The 19,055-nt window shown below is 37.7% G+C and overlaps 1 protein-coding gene across 5 annotated transcripts in view; it reads left to right on the plus strand.

Moving 5' to 3' along the window:
- Window positions 1–1,085: 1,085 nt before the first annotated feature.
- SLC30A6 (solute carrier family 30 member 6) overlaps window positions 1,086–19,055 on the plus strand; it is a 38,609-nt gene continuing 20,639 nt past the window's right edge. For 4 of the 5 annotated variants that reach the window (XR_013814638.1, XR_013814639.1, XR_013814640.1 and 1 more), the window contains exons 1-10: window positions 1,086–1,136; window positions 5,970–6,056; window positions 7,481–7,565; window positions 8,659–8,701; window positions 9,728–9,793; window positions 12,394–12,474; window positions 12,949–12,984; window positions 13,691–13,785; window positions 17,343–17,391; window positions 17,701–17,820. Coding sequence is in view for 2 of the 5 variants with exons in the window: in XM_079792151.1 (XP_079648277.1) it covers window positions 1,134–1,136; window positions 5,970–6,056; window positions 7,481–7,565; window positions 8,659–8,701; window positions 9,728–9,793; window positions 12,394–12,474; window positions 12,949–12,984; window positions 13,691–13,785; window positions 17,343–17,391; window positions 17,701–17,820 (665 nt within the window). In the remaining 3 variants the exon portion in view is untranslated. Of the gene's footprint in view, window positions 1,137–5,488; window positions 5,582–5,969; window positions 6,057–7,480; window positions 7,566–8,658; window positions 8,702–9,727; window positions 9,794–12,393; window positions 12,475–12,948; window positions 12,985–13,690; window positions 13,786–17,342; window positions 17,392–17,700; window positions 17,821–19,055 lie in introns of those variants that run through there. The other variant, XM_079792152.1, reaches the window with a different exon arrangement.

The raw sequence follows: 19,055 nt of genomic DNA on the forward strand, positions 1-19,055 counted from the left end.
TTGAAAGTGTGATGAAGAATGAGATAATGTCCTAGTCGGTTTGGCTCAGTGGATAGAGCGTTGGCCTGCAGACCAAAGGGTCCCAGGTTCAATTCCAATCAAGGGCACATACCTTGGTTGCAGGCTCCTCTCCGGCCTGGGCCCTAGTTGGGGCTGTACAGGAGGCAATTTATGTTTCTGTCTTTCATTCTTCCACTCTCTAAAAATCAATGAAAAAATGTCCTCCAGTGAGGATTTATAAAAAAAGAAGAATGTGATATATACATGGTTTCAAAGTACATCTCCAGCCCTAGCCAGTTTGGCTCAGTGGATAGAGCGTCCTCCCACGGACTGAAGAATCCAGGGTTGGATTCTGGTCAATGGTATACACCTCGGTTGCATGCTCAATCCCCAGCCCCAGTGGGGGCACATAGGGGAGGCAACCAAAAAATGTATCTCTCACACATCCATGTTTCCCTCTCTGTGTCTCTCCCCCTTCCTTCCACTCTCTCTAAACATCAATGGAAAAATACCCTCTGGTGAGGATTAACAACAACAAAACATAAGAATGTTTTTTTAAAAAAGGAAAAAGTACACCTTCACAAAATATTAATTAGAAAGGGAAAGATATTTTTTAGTGGCAAAATATGGCAGATGTCACCTTAATCTAATGATGAAAATTATCAATGGGCCAAATTTCAATAATGGGTTTAATGAGAAAAATGCAGTATCACCTCGGTAGCATTCCTGTCCAAGATGTATAACCTGAATTTACCCCAGGAGCATGCTACAAAATAACTGGCACGTAATTTCCGAAAGCGGCACTATCATGAAAGTCAAGTCAAACCACTCCATACGGAAGGGATTAAACAGAAGGACAACTGCATGCAACCCGAGGTTGACATCTAGCTGTTTCGGATCTTCACCCTCCACCCGACTCCTTGAAAGGCTAGGAGTCGCTCTAGCCGGCTCCTCCGCCTCTGTGGAACGCCAGGGCGGCGTGGAAGAGGGGGTGTGGGAACCGGAAGCCAGGGCGCGCACTTCCGTCCCCGCCTCGCTTGCAGCCAATCGGGCTCTGACGCTCCACCCCTTCCGCTCTAGGGAAACACCAGCTCCCAGAGCGTCTTCCGGCGGGAGCGGTGCCGCTCCTTACCATGGTGAGTTGGCCGAGGGGCTGGAGGGTTTCTGCAGGTAATCCTCTTACCTTCTCTCGTCCTGCAGCTGCCCGGAAATGCCGCAGCTGCCCGGAGGAGGGGGCGTCGGAGCTGTGCTCGGCCCCCGGGAGAAGCGGCTGGCGCCCGAAAGAGTTCCCCCAGAGCTCTGATGCCTCCGCGCTCCCTCACCTTGTTCCTTTGCCCCCGTGGTCCCGGGCGGCTCCAGGCCGAGCTTTCAGCTCCTGGCTGTTGATGGCTTCCTCCTGCCGAGATTTCCTTCATATACAAATAAGTCTTTGCCGACGTCAGCGACTACAGCACCGACTAAAGATCGGAAAATAAGTGCACAGCAGAAACGACCGTCATAGTGATGTTTACAGCAGGGACGCTAACCATGGCATAAGTAGAGGGTGATGAGGAGCGTATCGAGGCCGATAACCCACTCTGCAACTTGCCTTTATTGAGGACCAGATAGTAACTTGCAGAAGGCCAGTGAGTGGAGAAAGTCAAGGTGTTGGTAGAGCATCGAATGGCAGGCAGCTTTTTTTTCCCCCTGTGATCGTAAACCCCAGAATACCTTAAGGCGTGGGTGATGTGTTAAAGCTCAATCTTATTAGGTGGATTTGTCATTTCATGCTTGTAGAAATCAAGTATGTAGTACTCTGAATTTTATCTAAAGATAAGCAGTTGATTGTGACTTCAGGGTCAAAAGAAGCACAAAACATTTTATTTAAAAAATTATTGGACCCCTTGTGGGTAGCCTACATGTGAGAAAAGGACCTAAGCCATTGTCACTCATTAAATTTTTTCCTTGAATGAATATGGTTGGGGAAATGTTCACATCCTCTATCTTTTGGAAATTTCCTGTAATCCCTCCTTTCACAGAGAAAGTGGGTAAACGTTTACCTTTTTGGCTGACCAGATAGCCTCCAGTTGCACTCTTCTTCAGAACACCGCTATGCAGCCAGAGTTAAATTTATAAAATTTGATTATGCCACTCCCTTGCTTAAAGTCCTTCAGTTTTTTTCTATAGCCCTCAAGATAAAGTACCGTTTAGCATGACCTGCAAAGCCATCTGTTGTGAAGCGTCTTACTGTTAACAGCCTCTGTTTACTCATTCATACATCTATAATCCAGCCACAGGGAGCTGCTTGCAGTTCTGCACCTAATTTTACTTGCTATTCTACCTGCCAGAATCATTCATCTCCAACCCCCATTCTTATCAGTATAACCCTTACATGTTATTTAGTCTCTTTCATGAGCCTTTCTGCCATGTGTCAGGATTCTGGTAGGTGCCTCCTTTATGCTTCCGTGATAATGTGGGGCTTTATACCAATAATATCTATAGCCCTTACCAGACTATGGTAAAATTGGGTACTTACTTGTCTTTCTTACTTTCTAGACTGTAAGCTTTTTAAAAAATATATATATTTTATTGATTTTTTTTACAGAGAGGAAGGAAGAGAGATAGAGAGTTAGAAACATCGATCAGCCCTAACTGGTTTGGCTCAGTGGATAGAGCATCGGCCTGTGGACTCAAGGGTCCCAGGTTCGATTCCAGTCAAGGCATGTACCTTGGTTGCGGGCACATCCTTAGTGGGGAGTGTGCAGGAGGCAGCTGATCGATGTTTCTAACTCTCTATCCCTCTCCCTTCCTCTCTGTAAAGAATCAATAAAATATATTTGAAAAAAAGAAACATCGATCAGCTGCCTCCTGCACACCCCCTACTGGGGATGTGCCCACAACCAGGGTACATGCCCTTGATCTGAATTGAACTTGGGACCCTTCAGTCTGCAGGCCGAAGCTCTATCCACTGAGCCAAACTGGTTAGGGCTAAACTGTAAGCTCTTTAAGAGCAGGACCAATGTATTCACTCTTATTAACAGAGCCTTGTACAGAGGAAGTTTTCAACAAATATTTGTTTTATAAAACACTGAATAAGTAACTGGCAATGAATTTTTATGCTTGAAACAGTAATACCGGGAAATAGAGCATTTAAGGTTTATTTTTAAAGTTTTTGGGAAGAAATCTTATCAGTCCCTCATTATGTATTATTAAAAACATGCTATGTATGTGTAAAGCACAGTGCTATCTTAGAAAATGTAAAGGAAATATAACCCTTTTCATTAGTGCAGTTACTAAAAAATTACATTGCAAGATGACGAGATGAAGGCTATCCTATGGTTAAGTTCGAAGTAAGCATAAAAAAGACACTGTAGTTTAGAATAATCTACAAAGGCTTCATGTAGGAAGTGAAACATGGCAATTGAGCACATCCTGCCTTACTCTAATACTCTGAATCTACTATACATTACTCTCATTTGATCAGGAAACAGGTCAAGTAACTTGCTAAGGGTTACAGGGCTATTAGAGCTTGGGCTGGACCGCTAGACAAGTCTTGCCTTTTCACTTGAAAGTGGTATAATCATCATACATGAGGTACACCTGTCTAGTTAGACTTGTGAATTCCTATCTGGAGCAAGAGACAAAACTGAAAAGAAACAGGCTAAATCATTGAAAGCTATGATTTCCAGATTTTAAAATTTGAAGTTTATCCTGATAGCAGTGGAGAGCCAATATAATTTGGGAGTGACCTGAATGTTAGGATTTTTATTTTCAATATCAGATTGACATTAGAAATGGCCCCCTGTGTTTTATTCATATTCATTGTCTTAACTTAAAACTTAAATAATTGAAGGTGGACTGAAGTTAGAAGATGCCCAATGATAACAGTAGTAAGCAGAATTCTCTTTGGAACCAAATATTCCACACGTAGTTCTTTAAGAACAGAGTATCCTGATTAGCATTTATTACTGTTCCAAAGGAAAATAGTATATTTTCTTTTCAACTGAATTGGCTTAGCACTTTAGGGTTTTATACATAAAGTACTTTTTACTTTATTATTTTTTTATTATGGAAAACTTCAAACATACATAAAGTAGAGAAAATATAACGAGTTTTAATCTGATACCCAGTTCCACTGCTTTCCATGGAGCTTCAGTGTTTGAGTCAAATTGGACAACTTTAGTGAAGTAGAAATGTAGTATATTGTTAAGGTGAATATGACCTTTACCATCTAGGAAAGTATTTTGTTAAACCCAAATGTGGCACTTAGCAATAAAATTATGTATGACCATTGAAAATTATGAAGGATTTTTCCCCCTAGAAACAATTGCATTTGATTTTTTTCCCCACAGTTTATCTTTCCAGATTTTTGTTTGTATTTAGGGTATTGTCTTCCCAATGTGAAAGTTATAGTAAAACTGATCAATTTTTTTCCTTCCTAGCTTCTTGGTTTTATGTCCTATTAAGAAAAGTCTTTAGCTGGTTTGGCTCAGTGGATAGAGCATGGGCCTGTGGGCTGAAAGGTCCCGAGTTTGATTCCGCACAGGGACACATGCCCAGGTTGCAGGATCCATCCCCAGTAGGGGGTGTGCAGGAGGCAGCCGATCGATGATTCTCTCTCATCATTAATTTATCTCTCCCTCTCCCTTCCTCTCTGAAATAAATAAATAAATAAAAAGAAAAGTCTTCTCCAACTCCAAGATTGTAAAATTTTACATTCGTAGTTTTGTATTTTAATTTTAAAACAATACAAATTTAAAAATCTAAATAAAAATGTAAAAAGAAAAAAAATTAGCCGAAACCAGTTTGGCTCAGTGGATAGAGCGTCGGCCTGTGGACTGAAAGGTCCCGGGTTCGATTCCGGTCAAGGGCATGTACCTTGGTTGCGGGCACATCCCCGGTAGGGGGTGTGCAGGAGGCGGCTAATCGATGTTTCTCTCCCATTGATGTTTCTCACTATCCCTCTCCCTTCCTCTCTGTAAAAAATCAATTTAAAAAAATATATTTAAAAAAAAAAATTAGAGTAAGGGGTATAGTAAGGACCCAGATTTACCTTTTTCTAAGCAATGTTTATTGATTAACTCATATTTTCTCCCATGATGTTGGATACTGCCATAATCCTAAGCTAATTTTCCATGTGTGCTTGAAGTCTCCTTTATGCTAAGGCTTTCCCACATGGTTTCCTGATCTGGAATAGTTAAGCCCCCTCTAGTCACCACTCAGTCTCTTCTCTTACTGGTAACCCTGCTGCCAGGCCCTTTCTCTGCTAGCCCCAAACCATGTGCTAGCAGGAGCCACCGATGTTAGGTACTTTGAATGCCTAAGAAAGTACCTCAGAGGCTTCACTATAGTAAGTTTTTTTTGTTTGTTTGTTTGTTTGTTTTAAATATATTTTATTGATTTTTTACAGAGAGGAAGAGAGAGGGATAGAGAGTTAGAAACATCGATGAGAGAGAAACATCGATCAGCTGCCTCTTGCACACCCCCTACTGGGGATGTGCCCGCAACCAAGGTACATGCCCTTGACCGGAATCGAACCTGGGACCTTTCAGTCCGCAGGCCGACGCTCTATCCACTGAGCCAAACCGGTTTCGGCACTATAGTAAGTTTTAACAACCCTTTCATCTGTAAAGTTTTGATTAGGTAAATTGTAATATTTTCTTTCCAGTAGAGTTATTGAACAAACTTTTTGCTTTTCTGGTTCAAAATTGCCTTATCCAATGAAGTATGGTTTGGAGCTAAAATGTCTGGCTTTGAAGTTCTCATCAGCCATTTACTATCATTGTGCCCTTGGGAAACTTACTAAAAAATTTTTCCCTCTCATAGAATTATTGTGAGAGTTAAGTAGATAAATATATGTAAGGTGTCTAGAATAAGTTACACGTATTGAGCATTCAATAAATGTTAGTTTTTATTACTATATTACATCACAGAACTATGAAGAATAGATAATTTAAGTACTGATTTGTATATTTTTGTTTGTTTTAAAGGGGACAATTCATCTCTTTCGAAAACCACAAAGATCTTTTTTTGGAAAGTTATTACAGGAATTTGGACTTGTAGCAGCTGACAGAAGGGTAAGTTATTTTTATTCCTTGACCTAATTTTAATATTTGCACAAACAAGACATTGAAAAAAAGGTAATTTTTAAGGCAAATAGAAATCTCTTAATCCCACCACAACCCGGGCATATGCCCTGATCGGGAATCGAGCCATGATCTCCTGTTACATAGGTCAACATTCAACCACTGAGCCCGCCAACTGGGCATATCTGCTTAATTTTAATATTTCCAAATAACTGCCTTCTCACTAATTACTTACAACTCTACTTTAAAATAATCATACGTCTCCTTTCCTTGTAGGGAGTGGAGTGGGACAAAAATAGAAAACACTTCACTTGATCTCTTCTTTCTTTATTTTTAGAATGCCCTTCCTTCTTCCTCTAATTAATTCCTAGCTATTTTCAAGGTGTATCTCAGGTCCTCTGTCTTCTATGAACTTCCAAACTCTGATAATCTTTCCCCCTTATGTGGTCCTACTGCATATAATTTATTTGGTAAATAAGTACTGCCCTTTGGGGAGGGATGGGTAACTTTATTTTGATGTAATTTCAAAGTTACAAAATTAATATAAGGAACTCCCTTATTCCCTATACTCAGATTCACAATTGCTTACATTTTTGCTCCATTTGCTTTATCCCTGTCTTTATGTACTTTTTTTATGGAAACAAAATGATACTTGAGTTTATGTGTCAGAATTTATGTATGTATGTATGTTTGTATTTATGAATTTACTAGAGGCCCAGTGCACAAAATTCGTGCATGGGTAGGGTCCCTAGGCCTGGCCTGTGATCAGGGCTGATCGGGGCCTTCCCGCTGCCAGCCAGAATCTTCATTCCACGCTGCTCCCCTGGTGGTCAGCGCATGTCATAGCGAACTGTCGAACTCCCTGTCAGTCAAATTCCTGAGGGGAAAATTTGCACATTAGCCTTTTATTATATAGGATTTTATTTTTGTAAATCCTCACCTGAAGATATTTTTTCCATTGGTTTTTATAGAGAGTAGAAGAGAGGGGAAGAGACAGAGAGAGAGAAACATCGATGTGAGAGAGACACATCGATTGGCTATCTCCTGCACTCACCCCGTCTGGGGTCAGGGATCAAGCCTGCAACCGAGGTACATGCCCTTGACCGAAGTCGAACCTGGGACCCTTTAGTCCACAGTCCTACGCTCTATCCACTGAGTCAAACTGACTAGGGTTTAGAATTTATTTTTTTCATGAATAATTCCCCTTTTGGAATTATTCTTTTACATTTATATGTTATAATATATGCAACTTGGTTAACGATAATTTTGATAAATTTAGAAAACGTGACACTTTGACATTTGAAGTAAGTTGCACTTATTCCTTTGACTATTAGAAGTATGAATTATAGCAACTTGAACAGATTCGGTGAAATTTATCAGCAGTATGCAAATAAGAATGATTTTCTTTTTCACAGTCCTGGAAGATATTGCTCTTTGGTGCAATAAACTTAACATGTACTGGCTTCCTGCTTATGTGGTGCAGTTCCACTAATAGTATAGGTATGTCACCAATCTTACTTTTTATTGTGTTAATTACTAGTTTTCACTTGTATTCTTTTATTTATTTATTTTATTTTTATTGATTTCAGAGAGGAAGGGGGAGAGAGAGAGAGATAGAAACATCAACCATGAGAGAGAATCATTGATCAGCTGCTTCCTGCACACTCACCTCTGCCCCCCTCAGTGGGGATCAAGCCTGCAACCCAGGCCCTAACCAGGAATTGAACCGTGACCTGATTCATAGATTAACGCTCAACCACTGAGCAACACTGACCGGGCCACTTTTATTATTCTGATTTTTAAAATTGATTTGCGAGAGAGAGGAAGGGAAATAGATAGAGAAACATCAATTTATTGTTCCACTTACATGTTCCCTGATTGGGGATAGAACCCACAACCTTGGTGTGTCAGGATGATGCTGTAACTAATTGAGCTACCCAGCCAGGACTTATGATTCTGATTTTTTGTAAAGGTACAGCTTCCTTTACCTAGAATATATTATTCTAAAATATAACTCAAAACATTTAAATGGGAAAATCTATATGAAAATTGCTTTGAAAACTTGTTTTGCTCAATTATTAGGCATTATCTTTTGGAATGAGCTATATTTTTTAAAATACTTTAAATCTATTTGAAAAATTGAGATTTCTTCTTATTGTGATATATTCGTACTTTGGTCTATGCAGTTTATAAGTAGAATTTTGAGACTTAATTGGATTTTTTTTAAAGGAGAAACATGTAATTTTTTTATTGTGTCTTGACCTCTTATATTTTTATGTACCATGGTTTTTCATCCTGCTACTCAAAGAATATATTTTAAACAGTACTCAGATGACAGAAGAAGGCAAAAAAATGTGGTCACAGGTCTTTTGAGCATATACTGCTTTATTTTTCCAATGGAGAAATTAGGTTCTAAAGGAAGCTTTTGTACTAACTTTGACTACATGTATTAATCAAATTTACTAAATAATTTGGCAAATTATGCAATTAATGAATGACTCAAATTTTTATGGTACAGGGAGGTAATGAACAATTTTTGTGATTTGCTATATTTCTTAGCAATGGATTCAGTAACATTTTCATTGTTTTGCAGCTTTAACTGCCTATACTTACCTGACCATTTTTGATCTATTTAGGTAAGTTTTAAAAAATCTAATATTTTGAAGCTAATAGAGAATTTGTTACACTGCTTTCTTTACTTAAAGAAAAGTAATCTGTGAAATAAGTAAAATGATCAATATAGAACATATATACAAACAAATTAGCATAAATACTGGAAGAAAATATCCCATTTACATAGCAACAGAAAAGATAATATCCTGGCATTAGATCAGATGCTTCAGTGCCTCCCTGTGGGTGAGTCAGCTGTGGCTAGGATGCAGGGTCACATAAGAACATATCAGGTCCCACTGTAACTGTATATGGAGAGACAAATGAGGAGCATTAGTAGCCAAGAAGTGAGTAATTATGAGCTAGAGAGACAATCTATTGGCTCCCTGCTCCATGGGGCTTTTCATATTTCCATATAAGTGTTGCAAAATACCTTTATATCTTCAAGATCCATGCCATACAAATATGTCATAAGGGTGTCTTTACATTAATCACATAATTAAGTCCACTTGATTGGTCTAAAACCATCTGAATTGAATTACTGAAATTTACATGTGGTAAGTTGTTTTAGAGTAAATCTCCACTTACTTAAAAAATGAACATCATTTTGTCCCATCCAGAATATTGTCAAGGTGTTGTTAATATTTAGCTTACATTTTATCAAAGATTAAATAAAGTATATGAAAGTTAAGATTTATTGTATATGCCTAGAATGAAATATATTACTATTATTATTACTTTGTCATTTTTTACATGCTCAGTTATGAAAATTATTTAGGGTGGATAAGTTATTGAGCAGAGAAGGTATGGATTTAGATTCTCTTTAACTGACTTGATGATGTATCATCCTCTTTCAGTTTCTCCACATGTTAAAACTGCCATGTATTAGGATGTTCATTGTGAATAGATTATAACTTATTAAATAAGTTAATTTAGTCTGTATAAATACTGATAACTTTCAGCAATTTAGGAATTCTGAAAATTTAATTTCTTTCTGCATATTCTCTTCTAGTTGTAGATCTAACACTAAATTTATTTTCCTTTTTACTTAGTTTAATGACATGTTTAATAAGTTACTGGGTAATGATGAGGAAACCCAGCCCTGTCTATTCATTTGGGTAAGTTCAAATTATTTTATTTTCTGCTAACTTATTGCTATTAAAATAATAGTTATATCTATAATAATAAAAGCTCTATAATAATAAAAGCATAATATGCTAATTAGACCCGACAGCCGAATAGCAGAACTACCATCCAGACGACCTTCTGGACAAAGCCGGGGCTGTGGTGGCTGCGAGGGCTAAGGCAGCTGGGGCTGGGAGAGCTGAGCCCCTTGCACGAATTTTGTGCATCTGGCCTCTAGTTAGGCAATAAAGAGCTAGCTAGACTAGTTCTAGAAAACAAATGCTGCCTGCGTAGTGGAATAATCAAATAGTGAAAGTAGATAAAAAAGATCTTGCAAGTGGATTCTAGATAAGAAACATGAATATTTAAATTTGTCATATTAAAATGTTTACATTATGTTATTTTCTATTTTATAAAACAAATATAGAATTTTCTAATTAAGTTCTTTAGTTTTGGGGAATCTCATTTTTTTTTTATTTATTAAATATATTTTTATTGATTTCAGGGAGGAAGGGAGAGAGGGATAGAAACATCAATGATGAGAGAGAATCATTGATTGGCTGCCTCCTGCATGCCCCCCACTGGAAATCGAGCCTGCAACCTGGGCATGTGCCCTGACCAGGAATAGAACTATGACTTCCTGGTTCATAGGTTGATGCTCAACCACTGAGCCACACTGACCAGGCTGGAGAATCTCATTTTAGTTATAGAAAGTACAGAGGAGCCCTAGATGGTTTGGCTCAGTGGATAGAGCATCGACCTGCAGACTGAAGGGTCCTGGGTTCTATTCCAGTCAAGGGCACATGCCTGGGTAGTGGACTCAATCCCCGGTAGGGGGCGTGCAGGAGGCAGCCAGTCAATGATTCTCTCTCACCATTGCTTTTTCTATCTCTCTCCCCCTCTCCCTTTCTCTCTGAAATCAATAAAAAATAAAAAATTTTTAAAAAGGAAAGTACAGAGGGTTTTCATGTAAGAGTGTCTTCTAGATGTTAAAGTAAATGTGATGTATTTTAACATAAATGCAGTGGTAAAGATGGATTTTTATATTAAGACTGGGTTTTTTTATAGCAATGGACTAAAGAATTTGAGTTTTCTGTTTCTATAGTTTTAGAAAATACTGAAAGTTGGAAGATAGTCTTTTATATTAGAGGTTTTAAAAAATATGTATTAGAGCCCAGCCCGTGTGGCTCAGTTGTTGACCATAGACCTATGAACGAGGAGGTCACAGTTCAATTCCCAGTTAGGGCACATGTCCAGGTTGTGGGCTCGGTCCCCAGTAGGGGGCATGTGAGAGACAACTGGTTGATGATTCTCTCTCATCATCGGTGTTTCTATCTCTCTCCCTCTCCCTTCCTCTCTGAAACATATATATATGTATGTATGTATGTATATGTATGTATATGTGTATATATATGTTTATATATCCATATATATATGAAAAATATGAGTTCTTTCAATTTAAGGGAACAATTTGAAAAAAGAATTTTACTTTGGTAAAGAAATTCTTGGACCAGCCCTGACCAGTTTGCTCAGTGGATAGAGCGTCGACCTGCAGACTGAAGGGTCCCAGGTTCTATTCCGGTCAAGGGCATGTACCTTGGCTGCAGACACATCCCCAGTAGGGGGTGTGCAGGAGGCAGCTGATCGATGTTTCTCTCTCATTGATGTTTCTGACTCTCTATCCCTCTCCCTTCCTCTCTGTAAAAAATCAGTAAAATATTTTTTTTTTAAAAAGAAAGAGAAAAATAAAAAATTCTTGGAACAAACTTACTCTTCATCTTCATTATATCATTCATTGGAATTATGTTCTTTTGAACAAAATTAGGATTGTTTTTGTTTTGTTTTGTTTCTACTTAAACAGTGGGACAAAGTCAACAAAAGATGTTAATACAAAATGAAGATATAAGTGTCACTGAAATTTGATAGAGTTGGATTATTACTATGATAATCAATTGTCAGGTATAGATATCTGTATTTGGAAATCTGTGACTCTGAGCCAAGTCTTTTTGTTGTTAAGTGACAGAAATCCAACTCAAAACTAGTTTGGGGGGAAAACGGGGACTTTGATAATTTAGTAATTATGTGTATAATAAATGGTTAAAATTATGAACTTTGGAGCCAGAGTGCCGGAGTTTGAAAACCTGACTCCTCAACTTGTTAGTTATCTGACTCTAAACAGTTACTTTTTCTCTTCGTGTTTCAAGTTTCTTATCTCTCTCTTTTTTTTTTAAGTGGATAAAGTAACCCTCATAAGGTGTTGGGAGGTAAAATGAGGTAATATGTTAAGCACTTTGACCTTATCTAATATGAGATGAGTCAATTAAATGTTAGCTGTTAATTAGATAATAGTTATTTCCAGAAATATAAGAGCCATAAGTGGGTCCTGGGAATATATGTTGTACAAATAGGCACTCTTTTTATCTGTATGTTTATTTTAGAAACTCCATAGTCTGTTCTAACCATGGTTGGCTTATAGTAAGCACATATGTACTAGTATATTGAATGAGTGAATACATGAATGTAAATGTATTCTAAAGGTACTGCTTTGTGAATTGAAAGAATTATGCTGACCTAATGAACTTTCTGATTTCAGATTTGAAAGATTAGAAGTCCTGGCTGTGTTTGCCTCCACAGTCTTGGCACAGTTGGGAGCTCTCTTTATATTAAAAGAAAGGTACATTTGTGTATGATGTTACTGTCATTCTAAATTCCATCTGTGCTACCTTTGGGAACTTAAAGAATCCAGTGAGAGACAGTCTGGTTTATAGGGTATACAAATTAAGACGAGCAGTGCTGGAGTTTTGATAGTACAGTTTCTTCATATTTTAGACTACTTCTCCCTCTTTTTCACCCTCTTTTATGACCTTTGAGGCTACTGAATCCAATTATAGGTAGGCTTGAATGAAAGAAAGGATTCAGTGAGATGTGCTGTAATGCTTAGTACTACAAACCCATTGAAACAGGTCTGGTAGAGAAAGATTGACATTACATATCGCGGATAATGAGTCTCCTTGCCTTATTATTGCTAATGACAGTTGGTTATCATATTAAAGATTTTGTGAATTTATTGGGTTAATAATATGTCTAATAAAGCTTTTTAATTTTATAATTTATAGGACTTATTTAATACATTATTTCTTTCTTTTAGTGTAGAACGCTTTTTGGAGCAGCCCGAGATACACACGTAAGATTTTGCTTTTGACATAACATATAATTTACTATTACTAACTTAATTGGTATATTATTAAATAGCTGTTACTTTGGCCAATATTAGAGTTCAGAGAATGGCAGAATTCATTTCATTGGTATTGCACAAACAAAATCTCCAAATCCCAAGATTCCTTCTTTTCACCCTTACTGTTCCCAAGCCGTTGTACTGCAGAGGGAGGCCTCTCTACCATGGCTTCAGGTCCCCCATTATTTCCAGGCCCAGGGCAACACACTGAGCCTGTCCCGTCTGGTCTTCTATAATTTGATTCTCAAAATCTTTCAGTAGCACCTGTAGAAATTGTTATTATTTCCCATATAGTTGCCAACTATTTGGACTTCACCTGTTTTTGGTTATTTTAATTCAGGACAGTCTGACCTGTCCAGTGTACTATAAACCAAATGCCATTAGCATTTATACACATTTATAACAGCAGTTACTTGTAAGAAGATAGTGTTAATGCTAAGAGTCTTTTTTTGTCCTGTGTAGGGTGGAGCAACAGTAGACAGCACATGGGTTATAAGGGCTAGAAACCAAGTTCAGATTCTGGCTCTGCTAATACCAAACCATAGAAGCAGGCCACTCTGCCTTCCCATTTCTTTCTTAGTCTCTCTACATGCCGAAATTACATATTGTTATTACCAAGAAAAAAATAATGGTGAATGTTATTGTTCTTTTTTAGGGGAAGATTATTAGTTGGTACTTTTGTGGCTCTTTCATTCAACCTATTCACGATGCTTTCTATTCGGAATAAACCTTTTGCTTATGTCTCAGAAGGTATGATTTTTGCCTTTAATAAAAAATTTAATTAATCTCATAAAAACAAGTCTTTTGTTTGTTTCATTAACTTATAAGTCAATGAGAAAATACATTCTGAAGAGAAGAGAGAACTACCACAAATGTTTTCAAGTTTTCTTTAAGCAGGGAATTATAAAACAAAATCTAATTACTTCAAGCTTTATTACTTAAAAACAGGTAAGATTAACATATATTAAATAAAATGTGCCCAGCTAGTGTGGCTCAGTGGTTGAATGTGGACCCATGAACCAAAAGGTCACTGGTTCAATTCCCGGTCAGGCACATGCCCAGGTTTGGGGCTTCATCCCCAGTAGGGGGCAACCAATCAATGTTTCTAACTCTCTATCCTCTCCCTTCCTCTCTCTCTAAAAGAAGTCAATAAAAACATTTTAATTAATTAAATATGATGAAAAATTACATTTATCAAATAACATGAATGAGATTTTGTATGTATAACCTACCTACTGAAAGTGTATTGCAAGCATTCTGAGCTTCATGATATTTAGAATAGTTGATGTGCTCATTGAAAATAATTTAATCCCAATCTACACTAATAAAAGAGTAAGATGCAAATTGACCATACCTTTACAACACCCACCAGCCAATCAGGAGTGAGTATGCAAATTAACCCAACAAAGATTGTGGGTTAATTTGCATATGCAGGCACTGAGCGGTGGAGGCGGGGCGGGATGCAGGTGTTCCGCACCGCCCCAGCTGCTCCTGGCCTCTGGGCAGCCTTTGAAGGTGGAAATGCGGCTCCGTGCCAGAGTGAAGGCGGTGCCAGCAGCCAGGGGAAGGAAGGTCTGTTCTTGCACGAATCTTTGTGCATCGGGCCTCTAGTAATTAAATAAGTTCTCAGGTGCTTCTCTTTGGCAGTGGTAGGTGGGCTGGCATATTTTCATGTAACAAAAGTTTTTTATCTTGAAGTATTCTTTTATTTTTAAGTCTTTACAAATTCAGACTGGTTATTTTACTTCTGCGGTGTAAAGGGTTAACCAGTGATTGATGAAGAGATGAGGTATAAACAAAAGTGGGCCATGGGCACAGACCTACATTTTAAAGCAGAGACGGGTCTTTTTAGGTCTCACGGGCTTGAACACCAGGATAACCAAGAAGAAAACTTTCTGAAATGCCCATTCAAATTTAAACGACTTTGTTAATGTCATAAAGTATGAGTTATATTTGTATGAGTGAGAGTTTTAGAGTTTACTGCATGAACTTGAAAATTAATAATACTTGTGATGACCAGATTTATTTATTTATGTATTTATTTTTGGTTAATCCTCACCTGAGAATTTTTTTCCCATTGCTTTTCAGAGAGTGGATGGGAGGGAGGGAGAGAGGGGAGAGAAAGAGAAACACATTGATTGGTTGTCTCCTACACAAGCCCAGACTAGGGATGGGAGCTAACCAAGGGAGCTAACCGGAAACCCAGGTATGTGTCTTTGACAGGGAATCAAACCTGAGACCCTTTTTTGTGTGGGTCAATGCTCTAACCACTGAGCACACTAGCCAGAGCCAGAATTATTTAGAATTTGCAAATTGTTGAAATAGTATCATGCTCACTTCAGAAATTTTAAAAAGATTCCGAGATTTAGAAGCAATCTGATCCCTTTGTAAAGATCAAAAAGAATACTGATAATATCATGACCCTGAAATAACAACTGTTAACCTTTGTATTTTACCCTTTCATTTTTTATGCACATATACATATCTTTGCATACCTATAATTGTATGGATTTAAAATTTTATGCCTTTTTTTCCTTCCAATTAACAGTGTCTGGAGAAAAAAATGCTTCCCTGCTTTTGGGATATTGATTTAAGCTGCTTATTAAGAAACAAAAGACTCAGAAAGAACCTTTGACCCTCTCCCTTTCCTGCCCTAAAGGTTCAGGCTGATAAAACTGCTTCAGGAAAGAGAATTTAGGATGGCACCTCAGCCTAATTTGAATTAAGTCTGTTAAATAGGAGGGTTTCAGGCATGGCTTTGTTAATTAGATACCCACTGTGTCCCATTGTTTCTGAGTCACCTCCCAAGGTTTTGCATGCCACCTGTGTTCCTCTCTTCAACTACCTATAAATTGCCCATTCTCACTTCTGAAAGGTAATATTCCACTTCCCTCCTTTCCCCTTTGTCCAAAAATGTCTTATCTATCCAGTGTTGCCTCACTGTGTTTAGGATTTTCATAGATTTATCATGTCTATGAATTCTCCATGTACATGTATTAAACTTTGATTTTTTCCTGTTAAAAGAAAAGAAAAATAATATTTTCATAATATTTTGTCATATGAATATTTTTAAACATTAGTCTATTCCTATATATTCCCAACTTTACTTTTTACAAATAATGCTCTGATCAGCTTTTTTGTATTAAATTTCTTTTCTTTTTTTTTAATATATGTTTATTGATTTCAGAGAGGAAGGAAGAGGGAGAGAGAGATAGAAACATCCATGATGAGAGAGAATCATGGATCGGCTGTCTTCCGCAAGTCCCCCATGAGGGATCAAGCCCACAACCCAGGCATGTGCCCTTGCCCGGAATCGAACCTGGGACCCTTCAGTTCGCAGGCCGACGCTCTATCCACTGAGCCAAACCGGCCAGGGCTGTATTAAATTTCTTGTATGCATGTAGGATGAATTCCCGGAGATAAATTATAAATGGATTAAAAATACAGTATTTTTAAAAGCTTTGATATATATTACCAAACTCATTTCCAAAAACGTTATCTCGTTTGTATTTTCATTAGTTGGAAATGAAAGTTCCCAGAAACATCATGATTTGTGATGTTAGCTAAAATTTGAGTGGAAAATAGTATCTACTAGGCATTGTGCTAAATGCTTGACATAGAATAACCCATTTCTCCCTATAACCATATGAGATAAATTATTTTAATGTTTTCATTTTACACTGAAGCCTGTGGCAGGCCATACATCTAGGGAAGGGAGAGATGGGATTTGAAGTCAGGTATTCTGGCATCTGGAGCTGCTCTGAACTGTTCTACCAGTAGAGTGGCTTTTGTGTAAGGTTTGGCAGTCTTTTTTCTTTTTTATCAGAGTATACATTAAAAATGAATATTCTTAGCACCTGGGGTAACTGTAAGAGGAAACTTGAGCCTGGAGGCTGCTTGTCCGGGACACTACCTAATAGGTGTCTTTGGGTGTAGCCAGACCCCCACCTGGCCTTTCTGAGAACTGAGGGAATTAATAATTGTTGTACTTATAACCCATTTCAACACACTGGTTAGAAAACTTCTTATGCTTCACAGTATAAAGAGCCTTTAAAACTTCAAATTAATAGTAATGATATGTGTAACTTCATTAATTCCTTCAGGTCAACTATATATTGTATTCAAAACTGCTTTTGATTTAGTATCTTAAAGGCGTAAAAGAGGGAAAAGTTCTATATTTGAGGAGTAACATGTCCTTTTGTAATGTTAGGTGGATTGTTGCCAAACTTACTTTGAACATTAAAGAAATGAAGTATTTTTGGTAGTGATTTCTTCTATATAGGTAATTTAGTATTTTCTTCTTAAAGCTGCCAGTACAAGTTGGCTTCAAGAGCATGTTGCAGATCTTAGTCGAAGGTAAGATGTTACGGGGTTTCATGATATACATGATTTTCAAGGAATGCACAAGAAATGCGTATGTCATGGGAACTTACACGATTCATTGCTGAGGTCAATATATGAATCTCACAGATCAGATTCTTATTCTTCCTTTTTCGTTTTAATTGATGAGATAAGAGAGATCTTTATGAGTGAGCTTTGCTGCCAAATCCTCTGCTTTCTTTAAAAGATATATGATATTAAAAGACAAGTCATCTTTATAAGATTTTCATCAGTATCACATAAGTTCTACTAGCTAATGAATACTCTTGTTTGTTTTACTCATAGCGTGTGTGGAATTATTCCAGGACTTAGCAGTGTCTTCCTTCCCCGAATGAATCCATTTGTTTTGATTGATCTTGCAGGAGCATTTGCTCTTTGTATTACGTATATGCTAATTGAAATTAAGTAAGTATTTTTTATTTCTGTAAAGTGTGTTTCAATTCCTGAGGCCTGACTATTAAGGTTATCGATGGGATGGATGGGGGTTAAGCTTATAGCACGTTTGCTTATGACCTATGTAACTTAGGTCATGTCTTGTCCTCAATGGCTTCATCTGAAAAAGTACGGGGGTTGTATTCAATAAGTATTTTTTTATTACAATCTATAATGCCAAATTAATTCCCTACTGCTAATTGATGAGTGGAACACAAGAGGACGATAAAATAAGAGAAATAAGCCACAGCTTGCTATTTCTGAGAGAGGGAAGAGAAGAGGAAGTAGGTGTGAAGCAGTGTTTTTTTTTAATTCTCATTTGTTCTTCTACATATTGATGCATTCATTGGTTGATTCTTGTATGTGTCCTGACCGGAGATCGAACCTGCAACTTTGGCTATTTGAGACTACACTCTAACCAACTGAGCTACCCCGCCAGCACCTTGCACATGCTGCTTTCAATGTCTACAATCTCTTCCTTCCATCATCTCACTCCTCTTTGCAGACTCCGTTCAAATGTCACCTCTTTTTATATTTAGCCTTTCTGGATTATCTCTCACCCAGTAGCCTTGACACTCAGTCTTATGTGCATCCATGATTCTCCGTAGGGACTTCTCCTTTGCATGCAAAGGGCTTTATTATGTTTTTCACATGTGTTTCTCCTGCTATTTCAAAGGCAGGAACTAGGTCTTAACTCATGTCTCTATTCCAGCATGTGGGGAAAAGTTAAAAAGTGTGCTTGTAACCATGGGGATTAAGGTTTATCTTAGTAGAACAGCCTGAACTATTGAGATGTTACACCTCAGGAGAATCTCACTTTGTGAAACTCCTGGCGAATTTTGAAAAACTTTAATAATAATTATTGGAAAGTTATTTACAGGAAAGCTAATAGAATCACTGATGAAATCATTAGTGTCTCTGTATCAGAAATTACTATTTGAAGGGTTTTATTTGTTTCAGTAAGTGAACATGTATGAAATATTCCTAGTTGACAAGTAGATTGACTGAAAATAGTAAGGAAATGCTCACATTTTCTTCATCATCATCTCTTCACACTAATTCACATAATTATTAGTTTCCCCCCCCCCCCCCCCCACTAAGCTTTGGCAAGAAACAATTCAGAAAACTTTGTTTTCCTTTGAAATGTTCCAATTGCCAGTAGTGCTCACCTGTGATAAAATGGTCCTTTAGGTAATTAATGTTCGGTA

Source organism: Cnephaeus nilssonii (assembly GCF_951640355.1).
Source record: "Cnephaeus nilssonii genome assembly, chromosome: 15".
NCBI lineage: Eukaryota > Metazoa > Chordata > Mammalia > Chiroptera > Vespertilionidae > Cnephaeus > Cnephaeus nilssonii.